Source organism: Xenopus tropicalis, chromosome 6 (assembly GCF_000004195.4).
Source record: "Xenopus tropicalis strain Nigerian chromosome 6, UCB_Xtro_10.0, whole genome shotgun sequence".
In the NCBI taxonomy this organism is placed as follows: Eukaryota; Metazoa; Chordata; class Amphibia; order Anura; family Pipidae; genus Xenopus; species Xenopus tropicalis.
In genome coordinates, this window is record NC_030682.2 from 108,080,419 (window position 1) to 108,108,190 (window position 27,772).

The 27,772-nt window shown below is 38.8% G+C and overlaps 1 protein-coding gene across 5 annotated transcripts; it reads left to right on the forward strand.

Moving 5' to 3' along the window:
• Nucleotides 1-1,031: 1,031 nt before the first annotated feature.
• enosf1 (enolase superfamily member 1) lies at nt 1,032-27,772 on the forward strand. 5 transcript variants are annotated; one of them, XM_031903190.1, is made up of 18 exons: nt 1,032-1,370; nt 1,460-1,627; nt 3,642-3,750; nt 5,707-5,822; nt 9,646-9,732; nt 10,280-10,306; nt 12,402-12,474; nt 12,571-12,609; nt 13,896-13,978; nt 19,135-19,169; nt 21,034-21,121; nt 21,732-21,866; nt 22,274-22,315; nt 23,091-23,123; nt 23,642-23,771; nt 26,485-26,584; nt 27,035-27,116; nt 27,440-27,772. In XM_031903190.1, exons 2-18 carry the CDS (start codon nt 1,544-1,546, stop codon nt 27,545-27,547), a joined length of 1,371 nt encoding a protein of 456 aa, XP_031759050.1. In that variant the 5' UTR covers nt 1,032-1,370; nt 1,460-1,543; the 3' UTR covers nt 27,548-27,772.

Genomic DNA, 27,772 nt, shown 5'->3' on the forward strand with positions numbered 1-27,772 from the left:
CTACAATAGTGTTTTATCTGTTATCTGCTATGTAACCTGTGCCTTTTCTCCTTTGAATGGCTGCCTCCATGGCTACACAGCAGCTTTGTTTATATAAATGTTATTCTTTCTGAGGCATAGACACCAGTTGTACAGCACAGGACAACAGTACAAAATATTGTAATTATTTTTATACACTTTTTTGGTGTTACTGTTCGTTTAAATTCAAGAGAAATAAAATTGAGAAAAACTAAACATGGAAGCAAAGGGTGCAATGTGTGGGTGCTGCTTTATGCCTCACATTTAGAAAAATGTAAGGCAAAAACCTTCACGCTAATCCAATCGTGTCCATTTGTCCCACATCCAGCTACCATACAGGGCAGGGACCCCCATCCTCTTGTCTCTTTGATTCTTGTACCTTGTATTTATTTGTATTCATTGTTATACTTTGTATTTTTCTATTTTAATAACCCCTTGTTGCTTTTGAATGTGACCTTGGTGCTCAGGATCAAAAGCAAACTAATGGGCAATTTTTTATAGCAACCAATCAGCAATGGCCGCCTACAAGTTAGAAAACAAAAGCAAAGACTTGATATGAGCAACATCAGTGGTTAATGTTGGCTTACACACTATAATAAATATGCCTCTAAGTGAACAGTTAGGTCTCATGTGGCCTCCCCTCAATTTGCTAACTGATTGGTTAGAAAGCTGCAAAGGAGGAATTAGTGTTTTAGCTATTATGTTAGACATCTGCTCAATCCAATATATAGATCCACATTATATGGATAACAAACTATATACATGTTTTAGTTCACACAGCTTATCTATTTCCGAGTTTTATTTTTACATTTAAGTGTTTCTTTAAGTTCCAGGTTTCCCAGTCTCTCCCAGAGTGTGATCCTGTTTAAGAATGCTGTGCCAAAAATGGGTTAACAAAGTAGGGGTTAACTGATATGAGAGGAAGAGGAAGTGAACTTGCATCCCACTGAGGAGCCACTCTGCTTGCACAGAACAAGTTGGGCTGTGTTTTCAGTGGCTCTTATGTTTATCTGTCAATGTGTGACTTGGAGCTTTGGCTCCTCCCACTTGGTTTGTGAACTCCCTGCCAGACTTCCTGAAGTGAAACACATCCCAGCTGAGCGTGTGAGCTCATTCTGTCCTGTGACAGAGCAGCGCAGAGGGAAGACACAGACCGAAGGGACCCGGGATTCCTGTTGTACTTAATGCGCTGCACCATTCTGCTTTGGGAGTTGTTTTACACCCTTTTTATGACTTCTCTTATGTAAATACACAGTAAATATCTCTCAGGTATTTATTACCCCAGGTGTGAGACAGAGATCAGTTTGACTGCTTCTCTAACAGCAGTCCCTTGTGACTATATATGGTTACAGGTAAAGTGGGAGTTAAAATCGTATTACAGACCGGGCTCTGTGTCTCATGTGTTTTCATTCCGATTTAGTTTTATATACCCTATAACCAGGACTACTGGCCACAGCTAGCCAAATCTGCTTATGGGAAGGAAGCTGCCAGAGCAAGGTACTGACCTACTGTAGGACGGCTAACCATGATCACCGGGACGATCACTAGCCTGCATGTTACTGATGTCCGCTTCCCAACCTCCCTGGATCAGCATGGCTCCGATGCTATGGTAAAATTCACAATAGGCTGCTGGCCATTACTTGCAGTGACTTCCAAGCTCTTTCCTGTTTACCTGTGTGTGTGTTGCAGTACAGTATGTGTAACTTTCTAATCATTTTATGTAGCATTTGTTTATTAAGGCAATGCAAAGCAAAAAATACCCATGTTAGTAAATCAAGCACAAGTGACGGCAGTGATTTTTCTTACCCAATGTCTGCACCAATAGTGTCGATACTGCTGCGCTATGCACTTGATGTTAATAATGGTTCTAATGTGTGATACACTACATGAAAGTCAGCAGGGTCCCACCTTTAGAACAAGGCAAAAAAGGCAACTCTGCAAATAAGAATGCAAAGGCTGCATGTCTGTTTATTCAATGGCAACACAATACATTTAGTAGAGCCCTTTTACATAACAGAACTTTGGCACCCATCGGTTTCACCAGATTGCACCCCAGCTAACAGCTCGATGAAATAAGATGAAGATACAGTAAAGCTGAAGGAAATATAATGCAAATTCAAAGAACAATAGAAGGACACAAATATTCTGGAAGACAGTAGGTCCAGAATTTAAAAGATAAGGCTGCCCTTGAGTAGCCCCTGTGGTCCCTCCCTTTATTTACTAAAGCTAGCCATAGACGCACCAATATAATCGTACCAAACATAGTTTTGCATGATTTTGGGACCGTGTGTGGGCTCTGAATTATTGTCCTGATAAATTTGTACCATGTGATTGGTTGTTTAGTTAATTGGACAGGTTAGAAAATTTAGGTCGGATAACAATAAAATCTGCACATGTATTGTGTATCTGACGATATTCTTGGCAGGCCCGGCTAAGGGCGGCATAAATTTAGGGGCGACATGCTACCCAGCCATGTGTAAAATGTGGTCACATATGGAGCCCTGGGGACAGGACGTGCAGAAAACTTCAGTGCGTCCCATCTCCAGTGCTCCAATCCAATCTAAAGAGAAATCTGGCGCTGATCCTTGGGAAACCTACAATACTTTTTCTGGAATTCATTTTTGTACAACTGGTGTCTGCCAACTATTTCATTTTTATAACATACTCCACTTTGTTATTGGTTTATCTTAAAATTTCAGTCTGAATGTTAGTTTTAGATCATTGCATTTAAACGTATGATCAAAATCCGAATGTTCGTCAGAAGAAGACTAAAATCTGAATGTGTATGGCCAGCTTAAATGTTAATTCATTTGCTGCTGCTCAGTGTGTGCACTGTTCAATAATTTCAAATATTTTAGGTGACTAATGTAGGGCTTCACTAATGATTTATTTCACTGACATTGAACTTTGTATCATCCATTACTGTAACCAGAGGCATTATGGAAGGAACCTGAAAACTTTTAAAATATAGTGAATTTGCAGAACATGGAAGCACAGAGAAAATGGCCTAAACCAGACAACTGGAGAGGCCATGGGTTATGGATACCCTGTCTAATCTATTTACCAGCAGGCACTGGAACCAAGTTGTCCCATATTTGCTGGACCCTAAGCTAAAAGAGAGTTTGGTTATGCTTTTCAGACCACCTCGTCCTTCTAGGGTTTTGTAGTAGAATAGGAGCCACTTTTTTAGTTAGGTGAGGCATAGAAGTATGCTGAAAGGTAGGCTGAGCTCAGATTTGAGGCCAAAACAACAACCTCACAATCGATATCTAGGTGGACTAGCTGGCAGAAAGGTAAAAAGATATCTATTGAAAACCTTATTTCTTTGTTAATAATTAAATGAAAGGGTTTACAAAACAACAAAAATATATTTTGTCACAAATCAGATTAGATGTAATGTATTTATCTGATGTCACTGTGTGTATTATTTGGATCCAAATCCTTCACTGATTGAATCTCCAGATGTAAATAGATAACAGAACAAGAAATGACTAGGTTCATTGAGTGTTTTCGTATAACATTTTAATGTGGTGAAAAAACTATAAAGTTGTATGTATTGCACAGTCATTGTTGCAGTGTTGTTTGATGCATTCTAAGTATGACTGTTGCACTCTGTACCCTAGCACACAGATCCCGATTACTCTGCTGCCTACATTGTGATAGAAACTGATGCTGCTGATGGTTTAAAAGGACATGGATTAACTTTCACTTTAGGAAAAGGCACAGAAATTGGTAAGTACTCTGTCACTCTTCAAGCCCCTGTGATTCTCTCAATGCAGTCAACTGAAATGTTGGGGTGTTTTATACATGTTCACATTCAAACTCCTCCATATGAAAATATATAAATATGCTCATGCAGCTGAATACATTTCAAGTCCATGTTATTTCCTGCACACCAGTAATGTGTGTATCAGTCAGCTTTCAAAGAGAAGTTGTGGTGTTGCACACGTGCATGCTGACTAGCCACAATTGTGCTTCCATATGAAACATCTTTCTTAAGCTATAACCGCAACTTCATCTTATCAGTCACCTTTAGCCTAATACTTCAACCACAGAAATCTTGTTTTATACCACAGGAGATAATGTATATTCTTCATAGAATCTAATATTACCTGGCACAACTCTCTGCACCTCTAGTTAGGAGCTTAGCCTCCCCATAAAGAAATAATGAATCTCCATTGAAAATACTTCTATTGGTAGCCTCCCTCTTCCTCTGCTTGCACTCTGTGCCTTGTGCTAAATTAAAAAAACTAGCAGTCCCTGACTGGCAATCTGTGGATTCTGGCAAATGCCAGAGGGGCTGCAGTAAGACACCATAGACAGTCACTAAATATTGGGCTGGCAAATTGCTGTTTAAACCTCTGTGTACTTGAAATTCCAAGGCCTATTCTAAATTCCAGTCCAGAACTGAAATCCAGCAAAAGATGCAGGCAGCAGTCCTTTAATGCTTCAGTGGCTACCCATGATAATCCCTACGGTACTATCGGTATTGAGTGTTCCAAAATGTCTGTTTTGGCTGTAATATATGGATCCAATCTTACCTCATTACAAAGTAGTCAGTACTGCACTGCATTAACATATATAGGTATGGGATCTATTATTCAGAATGCTCTGGTTTTCCGGATAAGGGGTCTTAAGTCTATTAAAAATCATTTAAATATTAAATAAACCCAGTGGGATTGTTTGCCTTATATAAGGATTAATTCTATCTTAGTTGGAATTAAGTACAAGATACTGGTTTATTATTACAGAGAAAAAGAAAATATGTTTTTACATTTTGAATTATTTGTTTTCAAATGTAGTCTGTTACTATGCAATGAAAAAAAGCATGTCAGAGTTAGTCACATTTCATTCATGCACAGATATTATAGATCAAAATAAGTGGTAACAAAAGGAGTGTGAGCCTAGGACAATACATGACAATGCTAGGTGATACATAACCATATGCTGCGTAAAACAACTTGAAAAGCAGCTCTGTGTTACGAACTAAGTAGCCTCATACAGTTCCTATCTTGTTTGTAGCCTTGTTACTTGTGTCAGCATTGGATTTGTTATACAGACACAGTAGCTCAGAGCCTTGCAGCACTGGGGTACTGGGTTTGATTTCAAACAGAGAACTATCAACACTGAGGGGCAGATTTACTAATCCACGAACGGACCGAAAGCGTCTGAACACATTTTTTCTTAATGTGGGTATTTTTGTGACATTTTCGTCGCTGTCGCAACTTTTTCGTATGTCCCACGATTTTTTCGTCGCCGTTACGAGTTTATCGTATATTTCCGTGACTTTTTCATCGCCGTCACGAAAAAATTGGATTGGTTTTTCAGCCGTTTACAATTGCTCAATCCGAAAAAATTTCGACGGTGCCGAAAAAGTCACGCAAAATATGATAAAGTCGTGACAGCGATGAAAAAACATGCAAAATACGAAAAAAAAGCGACGGGGCTGAAAATTTTTTCGTTTCCAATCCGTTTTTTTCCCATTCGGGATTCGGAGTCTATGAGCTTTTTTACAAGACCCAACTACAGTTGCAGTCACACTAAAATTCCCGCAGTCACAAATTGCACAGTATTCCCTAGAGAACCAATTTGCATCTAGTTAAAAATGAAAATGGAAGTAGATGATTGCTATTTGGTTTCCTGACTGCCCTTCAGTCTCTAACTAAATTTTGTGTTTTCTTTTTTCAGTGGTGTGTGCTGTGAGAGCCCTTTCCAGGCACGTTATTGGAAAAGCACTTGGAGACATTGTTAACAATTTCAGGGACTTTTACCGCCAACTTACAAGTGATGGGCAACTTAGATGGGTATAGTTTATACGGCTAACAGCATACACATATACAAATGACCATCAGTAGGTAATGCAAGATTGTTGTATATTGTAAAACGAAGCCAGTGCATTCATTCAGACATTTAATCTGTACATAGAGTTCCAATAATTCCAATTTAATTCTAATACTTGTGGCCATACTGTTTTATAAATGTGAGATTAACTACCCCTTCTGGTATATTTACATTTCTCATAAGATTACAGTGTTCAACCCTTAAGTGCCAGGGTTTTTAATCTTGCAACACTGCCCATAAACACTATGGGCATTATGGCATTAGCATGTTGGTGCCATAGATTCTATGGTGGATACCATCTAAAGGGTTAAACATATGCCTTTGGGCATTTCATAGAGGGAAACTATACCTAATCATAAGTAGATTATCTCCCATACATTTTTCCTTAAAGGACATATAAACCCTTAAATTTCCTACCATGTATATATGTTGGGCATATCTTCCCCACCCAAACTACACCATTTGTACTGCATATATCTATCCCCTTTGTTTTCCACAACCATCACATTTACCCAAAACAAACAGCAGCTTTCACAGACTGCCATTTTCCCTCAGACACTTTATTAGTGACATTTGCATCTGCAAACAGCACAGCACAAATTTCATTAAGAATGCAGGCTTATAAAGGCAGAACTTATAATCAAAGATCTGCTTTGATTGAGAACTGTAATGGTTAATCTGAGCTCAAGAGAAGAGCTTTCTATGAAAACCAGTAATGCCATATTGTCATGCTAGACTGGAGGGCATGTTTTGTAATCTGAGTTGAGAAGAACTGAGCATGCTCAGTAGCCAACTGCCAAAGTAAATTTCCAAGGGAGGGGGTTGGGTGGGTTAGAGGAGGAGAAGGAGTCCTAAGTTATTGAAGGAGTAGGAAGAAAGTTTTATCAGAAATGTTTATGTAAATGCAGCCATAAGAAGTCACAGAAACGCTTTATCAAAAGAAACACAGGATTTCTTGTCTCCTTTTTTGTAAACATGTTCTTGGGTATCTGACTTCCTCTCTCAGAAAAATCCCTTATTCCTAGGGCCAGAGTCTGCACAGCTTTCTCCTGCTCCCCCTCCCATAAGAATTAATAAAACTCACTCCCCCTCCCTTAGGAATGTATGATCTGAGCGACCAAGCTCTAGAGCTAAAGCAGGAAACTAGGAAGACCAAGCTAAAATGGCAGATGCAATCTTAAGCAAACAGAGAAAGCTTCTAGGTCTGTTAACTCAGGTATAGTAATGCTTTCTGCAGAATAAATATATTGTTATAGGTGGCACTAATGTGGTGAATCTATTGGCAGTAAAATGGCAAAATGACTTTCCTTCTCCTGTAAGGGGATGATGCAGTTAAGATTTTAAAGGGGCTAATTATTGATTTTTTAGTGGGGGGGGGGTCTGCATTTCCTTTAAAGGAATAAAGTAGCAAACTTCCATGTTAGTTTACAGTGTTTTCCACATTCTCCTTTAAATAGTAATATTTATACCCTGCAGAGTTGTGCTTGAATCAGTGCAATAGGGCCAGTTTCCAGGTTGTCCCTTTAACTACTAATGCCTATAAAACTGGTGTGTCCTGTGTAGCCCTGTATATTGCACTCATGTATATATCATTTGTGTTACATATGTTTTCTTAATAACAGCTGATGTAGATGCCTGTGCAGTTTGTATATAACACATTTCTTCATACACATTGCACAATAACGTTTAACTGGCAAATTTGTACAGTGAAACTTGACTGGCTTAGCTGTGCAAGTGCAGTGCTCTGGGTGTCTGAAATCTGAAGCAGTAAGAACAGCTAGTACATGTAGAATAGACTAGATTATTAAAAAAAAAGCTAATTTGTGTGATGTCTAGGCCTCAAAAATTGCCCACAGAATACAGACTTTACTGAAATCTGATTATTATGAAAGAAACTAAATATCCCCATCCCCTCCCATGGCCGTGTTTTTTTTCTCATTCAAAGGTTGTAGCCCAAAGGGAAAATTCAGTTTATTGAGATCTAAACATCGCATTTGTATTCTACAAATAATGGCAACTTGTAACCTTTACAGCAGAATTGCATTGCATGGAATTGCAAGAATATTCTTTTAAAAGAACGCTGATTCCTCTTATTAAATCAATGAGGTTTCTGGGATTAAAACTCCCAGAGTCAGTTTCTATAATTGCAGTAGTTATAAGGTCATGTTATTCTGAATTTGTTTCACAATAACAGTAATTGAACTGCATTGTTTTAAAAAATGAATTCTCCTGTAACTGATTTAACCTATGGCTCTACAGCTTTTGGTGAACAAAGGCAATGTAATTTTTCCCTAAACAGGGAATTTAAGGAGATCTATTGTAATGCAATAAAAACTGCTTAGGGCACAACAGGGTAAGGGGAGCAACTTGGAGTGGGGATGCGAACCAGCCAGCTACCAGCGGGGAATAGTTATGAGAGGGGGGAGATTTTAAGTGTTGTGATGGAATGGGATGAAATGGCTGTCCACCGCCCCTTGGGCCTAGCAATGACAAAAACACTTATAGATGTGAAGGCTTCTATCATTTTTTAGGCCATATAATTATAATATAATTGTAACTTACATGGAGTAATGAAAATATTTAATAACATTTTCATAGTAAGACAAATGAAATGAAATATGTAATCTGTCTGGAAGCCTGGATTTTTTAATCCCCAATTCCCAGCACCACGATTGCATTTGTCAACACTGAAAAATAGAAATTTAGTCATAAACTGTAAATTGTAACTTAAAGGGGTTGTTCACCTTTAAATTAGTATGATGCAGAGAGTGATATTCTGAAACAATTTACAATTTTTTTTAACATTTTTATTATATGTGTGTAGGTTTTTATTCAGCAGTTGTCCAATTCAGAATTTCAGCAGCTATTTGGTTGCTAGGGTCCAAATTATCTTAGCAACCAGTCACTGATTTGAATGAGAGACTGGAATATGAATAGGAGATGGCCACAACAGGGAGATGAGTAATACAAAGTAGCAATAACAATACAATTGTAGCCTTACAGAGCATTTGTTTGTTAGGATGTCGGGGGCAGTGACCCCCATTATAAAGCTGGATAGAGTCAGAAGAAGAAGGTAAAATATAAATTCGAAAAAATGAAGCCCAACTGAAAAGTTGCTTAGAATTACTCATTCTATAACATGCTAAAAGTTAATTTAAAGGTTAACCACCCCTTTAAACTGTAAGCTCTGTGGGGCAGGAACATCCTTCCCCTATAGCTGGCCATATACGTACCAATAAAATCATATGAAACCTAGTTTTGTATGATTATTGGACTGTGTGTGGGTTCTGAATTATCGTTCTGATAAATTCCATACCATGGCGATCTGTCATTTAGTCAATCGGCCAGGTTCAAAAATTTCAGTCGGCTAAAGAAAAAACCTGTGATATATATTGTGTATTGGACAACATACTATGGGGACCACAATGGAAGTCACTTTCGTACGATTGGTATCTGCCAACTATTTCATGTTCAGAACATCCTCCCGTTTGTATTTTAAGGGCTTTATCCTACAATTTCAGTCTGAATGTTAGTTTCAGATCCTTGCATTTAAATGTATGACCAATATCCAAACGTTCCTTGGAGGAAGACTAAAATCTGAATGTGTATGGCCACCTTAGATTCGTCATCATATAGCACTTAATCTCTATATATTTATTTATTGCAATGTTCTCTTTTTCTCTCTTTTTTCAAAGTAAATGATTTCTAGTATGCACGCAGTGGTACGATATTTAAATTTCTGAACTTTATATGGTTTTGATATTTTATTTTTATTTATTACTGTAGATTGGGCCCGAAAAAGGAGCTGTTCAGCTGGCTACTGCTGCTGTCTTGAATGCTGTGTGGGATTTATGGGCTAAGAAAGAAAAGAAGGTAGGAAGCCTTTCTTTATAAGGAACTAATGTCCCAAAACAATTTTGATGAATATCTAGTAGCAGATACCAAAAGGGTAAAATACTCCCTGCAGGGCAGTGTACAAAGTGCAAAAATAGAAAGTATCCAAAAATAGATACAATCTAGCATGTTTTAATCACTTTGGGGGGGCAAGATGGTATACTTATTGGCTGTAGGAATAGGGTGTGAACCCACCAAGGTATGCCCTGCACCTTGCACTGTATTTTTATTTGTGAGCTGTTCTGATATTTTCTGTGTGTTGTAGCATGAATTTTTGGTCTGTAATTGACTGCCCTAGTGTAAACTAGCTTTTTCATTTCTATACTTACTTTAGGTTTGCTGTTGTGATTGTGTTGTTGGCATGACCCTCCACCCAAAGAGCCAGGTGACCAATTGATGCATAAATAGACCGCCTGGGGGTAGACGGCCCTGCTAACACTGTAGAACAGCACAATTCTTGATGGCGGTTCTGGTCACAAATGGTTACAGTTTTAATGAAATTATTTATGTTTCTCTTTTTCTGCAGCCTTTGTGGAAGCTGTTAGTCGACATGGTAAGTCAGTATTTAGCTTATTTGTTTGTATATTAGTGTTTTCTTTCCACAACATAATGCAATCATAATTATCTCATATGAGATCTTTCATAAATATGTGCACAAATAAATTTAGGCACAGTCTTTTTTAGACCTTGGGTTTTTTTCACAATTGCATACATTTTAATAAATATGCCTCTCAAAGGACAAGGAAAGCCCTTCCACTCAGAAATGTTACTTTTTTAAAGATCTCTTATTCCTTCACAATTATGGTTGCCATATTTGTTCCATCAACATCATTGTCTTTGCAAGCATCTCCTATCTGTGCTTTTGTGCCTTGCATTGATGGTGTGGAGAACAGTTTTCAGTTAATTGTGGGCCAAATGATAGCAGTGGCCTTTAAAACTTATATTATGCAGAAGTGACACCCTACATTCTTTAGGAATCAGAAGATGTGTTTTATAGGTGCAGCTTAAATACTTGAAAAAAAGAGGCTGGTTAAAATGGTAAATACGACTTTTACAGCAAATGTTAGGATACTGAATTTAAGCATATTGTTTTTACTTGAATGTAGCAATAACATTATTGCCTATAAAAATTCATTAATGTGTTCCAAAGCATTTCTTTGCCCCTGGTTCTTCTGGATGCATGTTCTATTGTAGAATTTCAGATGCAAACAAGATTATGCAATGCAAATTCTGTCTGCCTTCTGCTTACCTGTCTTTACTTTATTAATAAGTACTCTGAACATCTTACATGGCTTCCTTTTAGACCTGAGCACATAAACAAAGCTATTTTGACCTTTTCTGTATGTAGTCAGTTTGACAGTATTCTAGGCCTATGTGTACATCCTTTTTCGGAAACCCATTATTATTATCCAGAAAGTTCCGAATTATGGAAAGGTTATCTCCCATAGACTACATTTTAATCAAATAATTCACATTTTTAAAAATTATTTCCTTTTTCTCTGTAATAGTAAAACAGTACCTTGTACTTGATCCCAACTAAGATATAATTAATCCTTATTGGAGCCAAAACAATCCGATTGGTTTAATTACTGTTTAAATAATGTTTTCAGTAGACTTAATTTAGGAGATCCGAATTACGGAAAGACCCCTTATCCAGAAAACCCCAGGTCCTGAGCATTCTGGATAACAGGTCCCATACATGTACTTGTAATGTGCATTTCAGATTGCATAGGCAGAGTATTATTATCTATTATGTATTTAGCACTTTACAGAAATTATACACATCAGTCTTTGCACCAGCAAGCTTACAAACTAAGATCACAACTGAAAAAATAAACAGTGGGGAGCTCCGTGACCACTCATAAATGAGCAGTATTCAGGAGGTGTGTAGGATCAAATAATATAATGAAAAAATGTAAAGCATCAATGTAATATGTCAGTTGCACCACCCTCACTACTTATAATCAGACCTATTTATATAATAAGTTAAAACTTTTATTGTTGAAATTAATATACCCATATGTCTAAATTAAAAAATATGATTTTTAAAACAACAGTGCTGTGTATATTTGTTTTTTTTCATCTGTCTGGGCAATCAACCTTTTGGCATAACAGAAAGCTGAATGTATTTAGTACTACAGGTTGTGATATACAATAGAAGGTCATGGAAAGGAATGATCTGGTGGTCTAAGATAAAACACAATTTATCTAGAATACAGCATAATGAATACCTGCTGCAGCAGATAATAGAAATCAAGATGCCTTGTGCTGTTCCGTATCTGTTGCATATAACTTGTTTATCCAGCCAAGCATTACCTGTATGTGTGTGTCTCTGAAAAACACCATAAATCCATATCATATATTTATTTAAACATATGTTTACTCCCTACATGTTTATGCCTAACAAAAGTGAATTTTAAGTAAAAACAGAAAAACTACCCTTTAAATGCCTCAAGTATGGTTCTCGAATTTCTAGAAGTTCTATATATTGTACTACTTGTTTTGTTGGACTGCAAGCTACTGTATGTAGGGTAGTTGTGTCTCATAGGCTTGTTCATTTTGTCCTTTAAAATGATTATTTGAGCATATGCATGTATTATTCTGTGCCTGAATCTTCATTCCTCTAATTGTGACCTTAATGCTGGCAGGACCCACATCAGTTGGTATCTTGCATTGACTTCAGGTACATCACAGATGCACTGACTGAGGAAGAAGCACTTGGTAAGACACATTATATATGACTCCTAAGTATTTTCAGCATGCTAACCTTAAATAAGAAATAGATTCAGTTCTTACTGACTTTGGCTTTTTTCATAGAAATTCTTCAAAATGGAAAACAAGGACAAAGAGATAGAGGTAATTTTGTTTATATTTATGGCTGATACATCAAACCTAAAAGCGGGATGTGCTTTGTAATATTATCTAAATGCATTATTTATTCCTCAATAGCCCAGTGTTTGCTGTGTTTGAGCCTCTGTAATAGCTTAGCACATTGCAATTTCCTTTCCTTGTGTATCCACCAGTAATAGCATTAGCCTTGTAGCTCAGCAAGAATTCAGCACAATTGTGTTTTCTTAGGCAATCTTTACAGTTCAGTATCTCAGCACAGTGAGTTTTGATTTCTTTGTTTTGATGTATTCACCCTTAAAGGTCAGTACAACCTGCACTTGTCACCATCGCCCCCTGTGCCAACTGCTCTGTCAAAGCCGCCTTACAGTATGTGCTGTATGAATAATGGATAGCACAACAGTGTGGAAAATGTGTATTTTCAGATGTTTTACATATGTCTCACAATCTTCTTGGTTAATATTCCAAGGGAATATTTTCCAGTTCTGTATATATTCATTTCATCAGAGCTACGTTAATACTTATATAAACAGCTTTCTTCTGAGCATTCCATCTGTGCCTTCCTTAGTTATTTCCTCTCTCCTCTCCAAGTACAATGAATGTGCTGCTCAGCATGTAATCAGAATAAAATTAAATTACATCTTTTAAAACTATATATATATATATATAGTGCATGAATGTACTCATACAACATATACCGAAATATCAAGAACAGCTCATCAGTGTTAATTATATAGATCAGGCATTCAATAACCAGCAAGCAATTCATAAGGTTATGAAATGAAGTATAAAAATGCATAAGCTACAACTATGCTTCTAATACAAAATGGAAATACATACATTCCAATAATCTATTTTGTTGGGAAAACATGGCATGGAATCTTTGTAGTCTATAGGGGATATCTACATTTCATTTTGTAGGTGTATAATATTCTTATCAAATTTAATTCAGCCCATGGCTCAAGTAGGAACCCCAATCTAAGGAGGAAAGCTGATATTGTATCTTAACTATGAAGTATTATTACAATTCATAGTTACAGTCCACTCATCAGCAAATCATCAATCACAGTGCAGCTAATAATGCAGGAAAGTTCTGAAACTCTCACCACCCTTGAAGGTGGCTCAGTATCACTTCAGCATTTCCACAGCAGTCTGTGTCAAACTTGTGCCTAAAGAATCAGGCACAGGCGTCACTTTGATTATCAGAATATATATAGAAAGAATCTTGTGTAAGGCTGATGCAGGGAGGCTTTTACAGAGGTCCAAGTAATTGTTCTTTTGTTGTCTTCTTGTAGAAGAACATATGTTGAGAAGTGGATACCCTGCCTATACTACATCATGTGCCTGGTTAGGTTATTCAGATGAACAGTTAAAAAAGGTTTGTACTTTTGTTTATATTGTCTTGATGGTGCACCTATGATGTGCAACTAGGGGCCAATTAGCAAAACTGTGACATTTGCAATAGATAGATAGGCACTACCTATGTGCATATATACTGTATATATATATATATATATATACATACACACACTATGGGGATGTGCACAACTTAAAACCTACTGGGAAGGGGTTTGTGAATGGTTAACGGGTAAAATTCCAGAGTGGGGCCCCAGTGACGCCAGAAAATGTCTCCTGGTACTTGACCTCAATACCTCCTTGGACCTACATACAAAAATCTTCATCACAAAGGCACTGTTCCAGGCTAAAAGGATTTTAACCCTTCACTGGAAAGACACTGAGCCTCCCTCTATTCAAGAATGGAAAAAAGCAATGGAGGACTTGGCTTCACTTGAAAGATTCAACAGAGGCCTTACCGCACACCCTAGTTCTCCAAGTTTGACCGCCCGGTGCACATTGCCAGAGGGATCGGCACCCTCACAAAAACCAGCAGGAAAACAAAAAGCAAAATGGCACTCAGGGCTAACGGGAAATAATTCCTTGTTAGAAAGTCTTTATTTGCGAAGAAGATGCAACGTTTCGAGGCCAATCAGCCTGCTTGATAAAGAGGCTGATTGGCCTCGAAACGTTGCATCTTCTTCGCAAATAAAGACTTTCTAACAAGGAATTATTTCCCGTTAGCCCTGAGTGCCATTTTGCTTTTTGTTTTCCTTCACTTGAAAGAACCATACTGGATAAAAAAGGACAGATGCTGAAATACATTCAAATCTGGCGTCACTGGGCAGATAATACTTAACAGTAACTAACCCACCACAAACTCTACCCCACAAACCCTAACCCAAAACAGGCTAATGTGGAACCTTAAAAGGGAGTTTTGCTAGAGGGTAAATCCCCACACGGGAACAGAACAAATTGATGTAAACCTGGAATACTATAAGCTTATTCACTCTAATGTACAGTATTTACTGCATGTATGTACCTTGCAAAATTATTTAATAAAAATAACGCATTGAGCAAAAAAAAAAATATATATATATACACATACATACAGTGAGGAACATAAGTATTTGAACACCCTGCGATTTTGATTTTGCAAGTTCTCCTACTTAGAAATCATGGAGGGGTCTGAAATTCACATTGTAGGTGCATTCCCACTGTGAGAGACAGAGAAAAAAAATCAGGAAATCACATTGTATGATTTTTAAAGAATTTATTTGTATTGCACTGCTGCACATAAGTATTTGAACACCTGGCAATCAACAAGAATTCTGGCTCTCAAAGACCTGTTACTCTGCCTTTAAATAGTCCACCTCTACTCCACTCACCTGCCTAAGCTCTTTAAAGACATCTGTCCACCCCACAGTCAGTCAGACTCCAACTACTACCATGGGCAAGACCAACGAGCTGTCAAAAGACACCAGAGACAAACGGAAGGTTCTCCTGCTCAAGCCATCCCATGTCCAGGCCCGTCTGAAGTGTGCCAATGTCCATCTGGATCAGGGATCCCCAACCTTTTTTACCCGTGAGCAACATTCAAATGTAAGAAGAGTTGGGGAGCAACACAAGCATGAAAAAGGTACCTGGAGGTGCCAAATATGGGCTATAATTGGCTATTTGGTAGCCCCTATGTAAGCTGGCAGCCTACAGAAGGCTCTGTTTGGCTTTACTTTGGGTTTTATGCAACCAAAACTTGCCTCCAAGCCAAGTATTCAAAAAATTAGCCCCTGCTTTGAGGCCACTGGGAGCAACATCCAAGGGGTTGGTGAGCAACATGTTGCTCACGAGCTACTGGTTGGGGATCACTGATCTGGATGATCCAGAGGAGGCATGGGAGAAAGTCATGTGGTCAAATGAGACCAAAATAGAACTTTTTGGTCTAAACTTCACTCGCCGTGTTTGGAGGAAAAATTAGGATGAGTTGCATCCCAAGAACACCATCCCTACTGTGAAGCATGGACAGGACGACTGTACTGTACTGTACTGAGAGGATGAATGAGATTTTGAGCAACAACCTCCTTCCCTCAGTCAGAGCATTGAAGATGGGTCGTGGCTGGGCCTTCCAACATGACAATGACCCGAAGCACACAGCCAGGATAACCAAGGAGTGGCTCCGTTAGAGGCATATCAAGGTTCTGGAGTGGCCTAGCCAGTCACCAGACCTAAATCCAATAGAAAATCTTTGGAGGGAGCTGAAACTCCGTGTTGCTCAGCGACAGCCCTGAAACCTGACAGATCTAGAGGAGATCTGTGTGGAGGAGTGGGCTAAAATCCCTGTTGTGGTGTGTGCAAACCTGGTCAAGAACTGCAGGAAACGTTTGACCTCTGTAATTGCAAACAAAGGCTTCTGTACCAAATATTAACACTGATTTTCTCAGGTGCTCAAATACTTATGTGCAGCAGTGCAATACAAATGCATTCTTTAAAAATCATACAATGTGATTTCCTGAATTTTTTTTTTAAATGCTGTCTCTCACAGTGGGAATGCACCCACAATGTGAATTTCAGACCCCTCCATGATTTCTAAGTGGGAGAACTTGCAAAATTGCAGGGTGTTCAAATACCTACAGTGGTGTGAAAAACTATTTGCCCCCTTCCTGATTTCTTATTCTTTTGCATGTTTGTCACACAAAATGTTTCTGATCATCAAACACATTTAACTATTAGTCGAAGATAACACAAGTAAACACAAAATGCAGTTTTTAAATGAGGGTTTTTATTATTTAGGGAGAAAAAAAATCCAAACCTACATGGCCCTGTGTGAAAAAGTAATTGCCCCCTGAACCTAATAACTGGTTGGGCCACCCTTAGCAGCAATAACTGCAATCAAGCGTTTGCAATAACTTGCAACGAGTCTTTTACAGCGCTCTGGAGGAATTTTGGCCCACTCATCTTTGCAGAATTGTTGTAATTCAGCTTTATTTGAGGGTTTTCTAGCATGAACCGCCTTTTTAAGGTCATGCCACAACATCTCAATAGGATTCAGGTCAGGACTTTGACTAGGCCACTCCAAAGTCTTCATTTTGTTTTTCTTCAGCCATTCAGAGGTGGATTTGCTGGTGTGTTTTGGGTCATTGTCCTGCTGCAGCACCCAAGGTCGCTTCAGCTTGAGTTGACGAACAGATGGCCGGACATTCTCCTTCAGGATTTTTTGGTAGAACAGTAGAATTCATGGTTCCATCTATCACAGCAAGCCTTCCAGGTCCTGAAGCAGCAAAACAACCCCAGACCATCACACTACCACCACCATATTTTACTGTTGGTATGATGTTCTTTTTCTGAAATGCTGTGTTACAATTACGCCAGATGTAACGGGACACGCACCTTCCAAAAACTTCAACTTTTGTCTCGTCGGTCCACAAGGTATTTTCTCAAAAGTCTTGGCAATCATTGAGATGTTTTTTAGCGAAATTGAGATGAGCCATAATGTTCTTTTTGCTTAAAAGTGGTTTGCGCCTTGGAAATCTGCCATGCAGGACATTTTTGCCCAGTCTCTTTCTTATGGTGGAGTCGTGAACACTGACCTTAATTGAGGCAAGTGAGGCCTGCAGTTCTTTAGATGTTGTCCTGGGGTCTTTTGTGGCCCCTCGGATGAGTTGTCTCTGCGCTCTTGGGGTAATTTTGGTCGGCCGGCCACTCCTGGGAAGGTTCACCACTGTTCCATGTTTTTGCCATTTGTGGATAATGGCTCTCACTGTGGTTTGCTGGAGTCCCAAAGCTTTAGAAATGGCTTTATAACCTTTACCAGACTGATAGATTACTCAATTACTTTTGTTCTCATTTGTTCCTGAATTTCTTTGGATCTTGGCATGATGTCTAGCTTTTGAGGTGCTTTTTGGTCTACTTCTCTGTGTCAGGTAGCTCCTATTTAAGTGATTTCTTGATTGAAACAGGTGTGGCAGTAATCAGGCCTGGGGGTGACTACACAAATTGATATTGAAATTGAAAATTGAAATTGATAAACCACAGTTAAGTTATTTTTTAACAAGGGGGGCAATCACTTTTTCACACAGGGCCATGTAGATTTGGAGTTTTTTTTCTCCCTTAATAACGTAAACCTTCATTTAAAAACTGCATTTTGTGTTCAATTATGTTATCTTTGATTAATAGTTAACGGTTTTTGATGAGCAGAAACATTTAAGTGTGACAAACATGCAAAAGAATAAGAAATCAGGAAGGGGGCAAATAGTTTTTCACACCACTGTATGTTCCTCACTGTATATACACAAGGGCCATAAATATTCTGTCAATTATATCCTTCTAAACAGTGCTTACTGATATCATCAGTTATAATCAGTGCTTCGTTATGAAATTTCTGTCACATGATGTACTGAAACTTGTGTATTATAATAAACTATGTACCCTCTCTAGTAAAATATAAGGATATTATAAGTCACCTTGCAGTTCAATGCCCTTTATAAAAACACTCCACCTTTGGCCTTGTGCCTTGTTGCAACTATTCTGTACAACACTCTAATATTCAGGGTTGATAACCTACCAGAGTTCCTTGGTATCAGATTCTCACACAGAGTGGTGTAGTTCCACACAATCCTTTGCTGTTAATAACTTTTATTTAGGATAGATGCATATCAGCAATGTTAATCAGTAAAACACAGGAACATGCAGCTACAGAGAGAGCTCTCACACAGATCAAGATCACACCACCCCCAGAACCAATAACAATCGCTTACATCACACACAGGAAATTGCATTGTAACATCTGGCATGTGCATTCTGGGAAATGTAGTATTCTGTATAACATAACTAACTAACAGATCTGTAATAAAGATTCAACATGCCTTTTATATAGCAATGGAACTCCTTGGTGACTTATAATTTGCTTATAATTTACAACAGGGGTTCATTATTCATAATATAACATATCTTTTTAGCTATGTCTTGTTTCATGTAGATGTGGATTATTATGAATACTACATTTATTGTATGCAAATGTAAACTATAATAATATATGGATTATATATTAAACTAGATTATGATAATATGATTTTATTTTACAAAAAAAATAAGTTTCAAGTTGGACAACCCAGATACAGGCAATTATATGGTTTTTTTTCAAAATATTGCACAATAAATTAAATCTGAATAAACATGTAATATGATATCATTGTTACATTGTAGCTGTGCTCGGATGCACTTAAAGAAGGCTGGACAAGGTAAGTATAATATTGCTTGCTTGTGGCCAAAATATTGTGCTGGTGGGTGGGTTGTTTTTTAGTGGGGGAAAGGAGCAGTGTGGAAGCACTGGTAGATGTTTGCACTAGCAATGCATGAACAAACAAACCCTTCCCTTATCTCAGCAGCAGCCTTTGAGCAGGTCATTATTAGATGTTTCTTTATGGACTGGTAATTCATTTTATCTGCCCCTCTGATGTTTCGTCAAAGTGGCTCGTATGCCATCCCACTGGCGATTTACATTCTTGCCTGTGGGATGGCATTTCACGGGTGACTAATCTCCACGTGTGCCACTGCCACAAATAACAGAAACTCTAGATATTTCTTAATTAAAACAATAGGCAAAAAGTTTGTTCAGCACAAGCCCTATTCATTGAACTCATGTTGAAAGGGGATTTATGCTGTCTCTTTAAAGGGAACATTTCTTAGCTGGCTCCTATAGTAAATTAAAAAATCTCTTACTAGTTTATCCTTTCCCCTTGAGCAAACTTGACTCCTGTGTAGCTGCTCCTCTACAACAAGTTATAATATCAGGCAGTAAACTGAACAGAAGGACATCTCCTCAACTTCTTCTAGGCATAGTTATAAGTGTTCCATCTGTCGCCCACAGTGTATTCACTTGTAGTGCCTGAGGCTTCAAGAACACTTACTGACACATTTTCAATTTATATTCACACATACCAGTATAGATAACAGTATAGATCAGGCATCATAGACACAGGCAGGTGTGCAGTAGACGGTAAATATGTCTAAAGAGCCCTACAGTTGGTTTTTGGTTTGTTGTCCTTTAATCGGTCAGGAAGCTCCATCTAACCAAAATAAAAAAAGACTACAAAAAGCAAAAACTGAAATTCAATATATGCCTGTAACTTACTTATATTATTTTTTTTATATTTTTTTTATATTTTTGATTGTAAATAATCATTTTGGCACTAACGCGCCCCTGCCCATTCGGCGTGCTCTGACACTGCTCTGACATTTCGCGCACCCCCCCCCCCGCCTCCCCGTGCGTGAATGTCAGAGCAACTCGGTCATCAGTTCTAGTGGGTGCCGGGTGCTGGAATGGTGAGTGTGTATGAATGCTTACATTGTAGCAGTTGGATTCAGATCTTGTTCTGTGAGTTTGGATAGTGCAGGAAACATGGGGTCAGTAGTGCTTTATTAGGACTCCCTGGTATGTCAATGCCGTGCATTGACCCGGCCCCCCGCTGCGTCCTCCGTCACACCTGCCAGCGGAGAGAGAAGACGCAGTGGGGAGCGGTACTAGTGGTACTGGGAGCAGTATGGGGAGCGGTACTGGGAGAAGTATGGGGAGCGGTACTGGGAGAAGTATGGGGAGCGGTACTGGGAGAGGTACTGGGAGAAGTATGGGGAGCAGTACTGGGAGAAGTATGGGGAGCGGTACTGGGAGAAGTATGGGAGCAGTACTGGGAGCAGTATGGGGAGCGGTACTGGGAGAAGTATGGGGAGCGGTAATGGGAGCAATATGGGGAGCAGTACTGGGAGCGGTACTGGGAGCAGTACTGGGAGAAGTATGGGGAGCGGTACTGGGAGAAGTATGGGGAGCGGTACTGGGAGAAGTATGGGGAGCGGTACTGGGAGTGGTACGGGGAGCGGTATGGGGAGCAGTATGGGGAGCGGTACTGAGAGCAGTATGGGGAGGACATACCTTTCCCACCCTAGGCTTATACTTGAGTCAATAAGTTTTTCCAGTTTTCTTAGGTAAAATTAGGTACCTTGGCTTATATTCGGATCAGTTTATACTCGAGTATATATGGTATCATTGTTTTTGCTTTGAAAAATAATAAAGCTTGTACATTTTTGTTTTGAAAAACATACATAAAGGTTCAAGGTAAAAGTTGGTGCAGATCTGAAAGATGACATTCGGAGATGTGAGCTTATTAGAGGCATGATTGGACCTGACAACATAATGGTAAGTTTACTTGCGGATTAGGAAGTAATGAATGGGTGAATGAATATAGGTGTTAGCACCCTATAGAATGAATCCCACAAGACAATAATTGGCACAGTAAAGAAAAGGGTAAATATGTGCAAGTAAAAACCCTTGCAAGTTGAATGTCAAATGCACCATTTTGGGGTAATGTTTCCATCCATAAAATAGCATACCCCTAAAACATTGCATGGACAAGCAGTTGTATTTAGACTGCATTTTCTTAATTAACTAGTGTGGCCTGCCCCTTCTGTACTGGTTCCTGAAAAAAAGAGCCATGATGAGACTTAAGATTTTTTAATAGTCCTGTGCTGACCAAACTGACAGGGCCACTAACACAGCAGCTGTTGGGTCAGACATCAAGAAGTTACATATCACATTAAGATCTTCCCTCACTCCTTCATTGTTTTCAGATGCTAAATATATAGGTAAAATTTCTTCAAATGAAATGCCTTCTCAAATGTTTCCTTGTCCATAAATCTACTAAGTACTTGCAGACTGCCTGCCTGCCTTTAGTTCTTTATGACCTAATGGTAATGTAATACTGACTATAATTCTTCTGTGTGCTTGTGTTTTGTCCCACTGTGTTCAGATGCTTGATGCAAACCAGAGGTGGGATGTGCAAGAAGCTATCTCTTGGGTGAAAGACCTAGCTAAATATAAACCATTATGGATTGAGGAGCCAACATCACCAGATGACATCCTTGGACATGCAACTATTTCAAAGGTAGTGTTTGTAATAACCATTTTAATCTTAAGAGTTTTGTAAGTAATACTTCTGTGGCACAGTGGCTGAGTTACTGGGCATTTACTTCTATTTCTAAATGATCATTTAGCAAGGGAGCTCAAGAGCAGGTTCTTTGGGAATTGTATATCATTTAGATTCATTTCTAAGGTCCCTTACAATCCCAGCAGGCTCAGCAGACACTACTCTTACTAAGTTTTTATACAATGTGTTCAGTACAGGAAACTTTTGTAAAGGTGGCCCTGTACCTAACACCTTCTATGGAAAGGCAGAAAAAACAGGGCAGTCCTGTGTACTGCACCCCACTGGTACTCCATGGTTTGTGCATCTGAATGAGAAAAATAACATTCAGCAACTGAAAAATGTATGTTTTATGTGTCTTTTTACAGGCATTATCTCCACTGAACATTGGTGTTGCCACAGGAGAGCAGGTATGTTCCTACATCAGTTATATAATATGTTAAGTTAAGTATGTGCATAGACAACAAGTAAGCATGGCCAACAAGTAAGCAAATCTCTGCAGAGAAAGTCACAGGATCACAGGACCTGACAGTTCTTGGGAACATCTGCCTTTTTCAATAATATTAAGCTCCTCCCCTTCAGTACTACTAGGGGGTATATTTATCATGCTTTGTAAAAAATGGAGTTAAACATTACTGGTTATGTTGCTCATAGCAGCCAATCAGATATTTTGCTTTGATTTTCTGTTGAAATCTAATTGCTGATTGGTTGCCCTGGGCAACATCACTCTACTTTTTACACAGCACGATAAATATACCCCATATGTCTCAGGCAGAAAAGATAAGAAGAGTGTTTTAACGAAATGCTTAACTGAGGGGATAGCTAAATATATTCCCCTTTAATAGCATTGGCTGAAGAACCAGTCTTGGAATACATACAAAATAAACCTACTTCAATTGCATTCTTCTGCATTGTTTAGTTGAATGCTCCAAAAATATGGCAATACCATCCCCTGTGGTGATCTATTTAAAAATAGAAAGAAACCCTTCCTCTACGAAACAGGGCCCTCCCTTCCAACCTTTGGCTACATTTACAAATACTGTAACTTTAATACCATTAGAAAGGTTTTATGAAAATTAGTCACTTTGAATTACATTTTCTTGATTTATTATTGTGAAAAATTGCACATAATTGATCAAAGTGTAATATCACCAGAATGTGTTATATTGTTCTTTTGGGTTTCAGAGCTGCATTTCAGCTTCAACCCACAAGGAAGGGGTAGGTATTCACCAATAAAACCAAAAACTGATTTAGCAATTGAGACTGGGCGTAACTTGTACAGATGGAGCACACCTTATAGATGCAGAGAGAACACATATTATAGATACAGACTGAGCACACCTCATGGATGCAGATGGAGCACACTTTATGGATGCAGATGGAGGACACATTATGGCTGCAGACAAAGCATATCTCATGGACGCAGGTGGAGCAAACCTTATGGATACAGATTGATCACATCTCATGGATACATCAAATGCATGCAGCATGTCACTCTCATCAAAATCTAATTTCAATCCTTAAATGATTGCTGATTTGTCCAGACACTGTTTTGCAAACCTTACAGTGATAACAATTCTATTGCTACATTCACATTCTTCCCACAGGTTGATATATACTGTATGACTGCTTACTAAGCAATAGTGAGGGAACAAGGTCCAGCCAATCTTCTGGATTTCTGATTTTCCCACATACCATATAAAGAATGAATGAATCCCTTTCCTTTTTCTCTTTAGTGCCACAACAGAGTAATGTTTAAGCAGTTTCTCCAAGCGAACGCGCTACAGTATCTTCAGATTGACAGCTGCAGACTGGGGAGCGTGAATGAAAATTTGTCTGTTCTGCTGATGTCAAAGAAATTCAACGGTGAGGGTATTTTTCTTATGCCTTTCTTATGCAAACAGAGGAGATATTTACTTGAAATTGTTGCATTTCCATAATGGAAAAATAAATGATTACATCTTCTAAAATGATGTTTGTAACCCATGATTAGATGTGTCCCTGTATGTTTACATGTATTGTAGGAGATGCAATGAACAAGATCATTGTTAGGTGTATTTTCACCAGTGTTGAAGGTGATACACAATTAGCTCCATTGAAAATGCCTGGTCTGCCAGCAAGTTAAGGTGGCCATACACGGGCCGACTTTAGCTGCCGATATCGGTCCCTTGGACCGATTCGGCAGCTAATCGGCCCGTGTATGGGGAGAGCAGAGCGGCCTGGCCGACCGATATCTGGCCTGAAATTGGCCAGATCTCGATCGGCCAGGTTAGAAAATCTGGTCGGATCGGGGACCGCATCGGCTCGTTGATGCGGTCCCCAATCCGACTGCCCCATTGCCGCCCACATAATCCGATCGTCTGGCCCCAGGGCCAAACGATCGCATTATTATTTTTTTTACCTAAATGGTCCCCGATATCGCCCACCCGTAGGTGGGGATATCGGGGGAAGATCCGCTCGCTTGGCGACATCGCCAAGCGAGCGGATCTGCTCGTGTATGGCCACCTTTAGGCTGTGTTCTTTTGCCAGCTTGGAAAAAGCTAGATGAATGGGTCCCTAGAGTGGATGAAGGAGAGTGTCATTGGCCTTCCATTCCGTACTCTGCTACTCCCCTGTAGGTAGCTGCATGAATAGTCTGCAGGTGAGCAGCAAATAAAAGAGCTGTGGGATTACAAATCATGGCTCTGAGGACACCCCCTGATGTTGGAGGGGTGTGGTGCTGCCAGATGGTGAGCCTGGCCAGAGGTTGGTGAGCTAGTATCCCTAGAGGAGAGAGTCAGCAAGGCTGATTGAGAAACCCCAGTGTTCACGAGTGAGTCACCTTGGATGTGTGAAGGTCACTGGGGATGGTGAGAAACCCCAAAAGGTTTCAGAATGTGAAATTTGCCCAGGATGCTAAGAGTACCAGAGAAATGGAAACATCTTGAATAAGTTTTGTTGAAATGCTACAGCTCTCAGTTCCTGTGACATTTAGGTTGGGAAGAGTTTGCCCGAAATAAACTTGTAATTTTAAACACTTAGGGGCACATTAACTAAGATCCGATGGTTTTCTGGGCTTAAATCACTATATGGTAAAAAATCATAGTTACCATGATAATTTCTGATGTTCTAAAATGTCACGAAAATTATTTTCTCGGCCATATGAAAATATTGAAATTGCGCTCCGAAAGTCATGAAATTTTCGTGCCAAAAAGTTCTTTAAGCCACAAAACCCTTTCTTGCTTTGATGCCTTCCATGTCTAGCTTTGGAAGCCTTCCATAGGACTCGATGGTTCTCAACAGATCAAACCTGGCGGAAAGATAGTCTTGAGAAAAGTTTAACCAATCCGAACATCCAAAATGTTCATAGTTATTACGCAAAATATGATTTTTTTGTGTTTTTTTTAACAAAAACCACGAAAAAGTCGTGGAATTTTAACAAACTTTTTGCATACATTCCGAAATGTTCTATAAGTTAAAAAAAGTTGGAAAAAATACAAAATTATCTCAAAAAAGTTTAGTATATGCTTCAAGGAATAAAACATAACAATATACAGGTATGGGACCTATTATCCAGAATGCTCGGGACCTGGGCTTTTCCGGATAAGGGATCTTTCCGTAATTTGGATCTCCATAACTTAAGTCTGCTAAAAATAATTTAAATATTGAATAAACCCAATAGGACTGTTCTGCCTCCAATAAGGATTAATTATATCTTAGTTGGGATCAAGTACAAGGTACTGTTTTAGAATTATTTGCTTATAATGGAGTTTATGGGAGATGGCCATTGTGTAATTCGGAACTTTCTGGATAATGGGTTTCCGGATAAGGGATCCCATACCTGTATACAAAGCCTAAACAAACAGGACTCAATACTAAACATGGCAAAAGTATGTGAACACCTTCCTCTGCATCTCATTCCCAAACCAAGAGTAATAATAAGTTGATCTTCCCTTTGCTGAAACCACAGCCTCTACTCGTTTTGGAAGTCTTTCCACTAGATTTTGGAACACTGTTGGTGGAATTTGTTCCTTTTATACTCAAGAGCAGAGGAAGGGCACTGATGTTGGGTATCAGGCCTTGCTTGCTTGGCATTCATACTCATCCAATATGTGTTTAGCTGAGTTGAGGCCAGGGCTCTGTGCAAGCTAGTTCAGTTCTAACATCTCCCAACTCTGCAAACCCATTTACTAGTTATCTTACTTTGTGCATGGGAGGCATGGTTCCGCAGGAAAACTACAAACTGTTTTCACCAATGTGTTATGGGCAGAGGCTCATTTGGGTGATTCACCTCAGTATTTATTGACCCTTGGAAGTCAGCCATAGTGGCATTTGTCACTGTATATTTTTACCAAAGACCATCAGCGGATACAATAAGTAGGATGCAAGATTGCCAAACCCATGTAATAAAACATACATGTATATGTGCTTTCATGGGGAAACAGATTTTCAGACTTAGTTTGCTTACTTATGTCTCTTATGTCTCCACGTGCAAGGTGCTGTCACCATTTTCACACCTGATTTTAGCATACACATATAAAAACACTTGTAGCAAATGGCACTTAAGGAATGAGGCAATTAAATTTTCCCTTGTTTTTAGTTCCCGTTTGCCCACACGCCGGGGGTGTTGGTCTCTGTGAACTGGTGCAACATCTCATATTGTTTGATTATATTTCTGTGTCAGGAAGCCTGGATAACAGGTTAGTTCTTTTAACTTACAGTGTAAGGAAGTCACTCAAATGTTGTGCCTGGCCAACCATAGAAGGCAACAATGGATTTATTTAGCCTTGTATCTCAGAAATATGCTCATTGGGCATCTGTTAGAGGACCATCCTAGGCCCTAGGGTCTAAAATGATTTAGTATTACTTATATTCTTTACATTACTGCTCCCTGTTGCCACAGTGAAACTGTAAATTATGTTTTCTACTGGATCTTTACATTTTTACAACTTATTTTCCCACATATTGTTACGCTGTTCTGATACTTTTCTCATATCTGGGAGCATAATAAGATAAATTAGATTGAATCACAAAATCTAACAGAGCCAAATCAGTTCTCTACAATTAAAATAGAATTAGGAATATTAATTGCAGTTGTGCAGTATTTTGTTGAAAGAATGAAACAATTAATGTTACTGTTTTGGTTTTAGGATGTGCGAGTATGTAGATCACTTACACGAACACTTTATGTATCCTGTGATAATCAGCAGAGCTGCCTACATGCCCCCAAAGGTAATTGTTAAACAGCAGCTTAAATTGTAAAACAAAAAAACCCATCAACTGCCTCTAACGTACTGCTGTAGCTTGTACATATTTAGGTTTGTTCTGAGACAGCCCTTAAGCTTCCTGTAGGAGCCCCTGGACAAGTTCCAAACCTTGAGCTGTTAAATGCCAGTGTTAGCCCTCATCTTGTTGTTCCCTTACACATGTCTAGAGTGAAAGTTTATAGATAGATAGATGGGACTGGGGGCTGGTAAAAATTGTGTAAGAAAATTAACCATAAACGTCTATAGTCTGTCATTACTGGCTTGATTTTTGGTTGTCTTCATCCCTAGGATCCTGGATACTCAACAGAAATGAAAGACGAATCTGTGCTGCAGTACCAGTTCCCAGATGGAGAAATCTGGCAGAAACTCATTTTAGAGAAGAAGGTGGAGGCTTGAAAGTAATGTTTTCATTTCATTCAAGTTCAATAGCATTTCTCCAAAATGCATAATCTAATGCATTTCCTTTAAAAAAAACATCCTAATCCAAATGCAGAGATATCTTGCTCTACTAACCATATTATGCTCTTTATGAAGTCACACTGTTATATGAATTTATCGGAATCTGCTTTGTAAATCTTTGAAAGTTTAAATAATTAAAAAAAAAAATTGATTCACTGGTTA

What these genes read in the sequence shown, in the direction of transcription:
- enosf1 (XM_031903190.1), top strand. Translation starts at nt 1,544, where the DNA reads ATGATCACCGGGACGATCACTAGCCTGCATGTTACTGATGTCCGCTTC. An exon ending in ACAAGGACAAAGAGATAGAG is followed by an intron (nt 12,610 to 13,895) that starts GTAATTTTGTTT and finishes GTCTTCTTGTAG; the next exon opens with AAGAACATATGTTGAGAAGT. An exon ending in GATGTCAAAGAAATTCAACG is followed by an intron (nt 23,772 to 26,484) that starts GTGAGGGTATTT and finishes CCTTGTTTTTAG; the next exon opens with TTCCCGTTTGCCCACACGCC.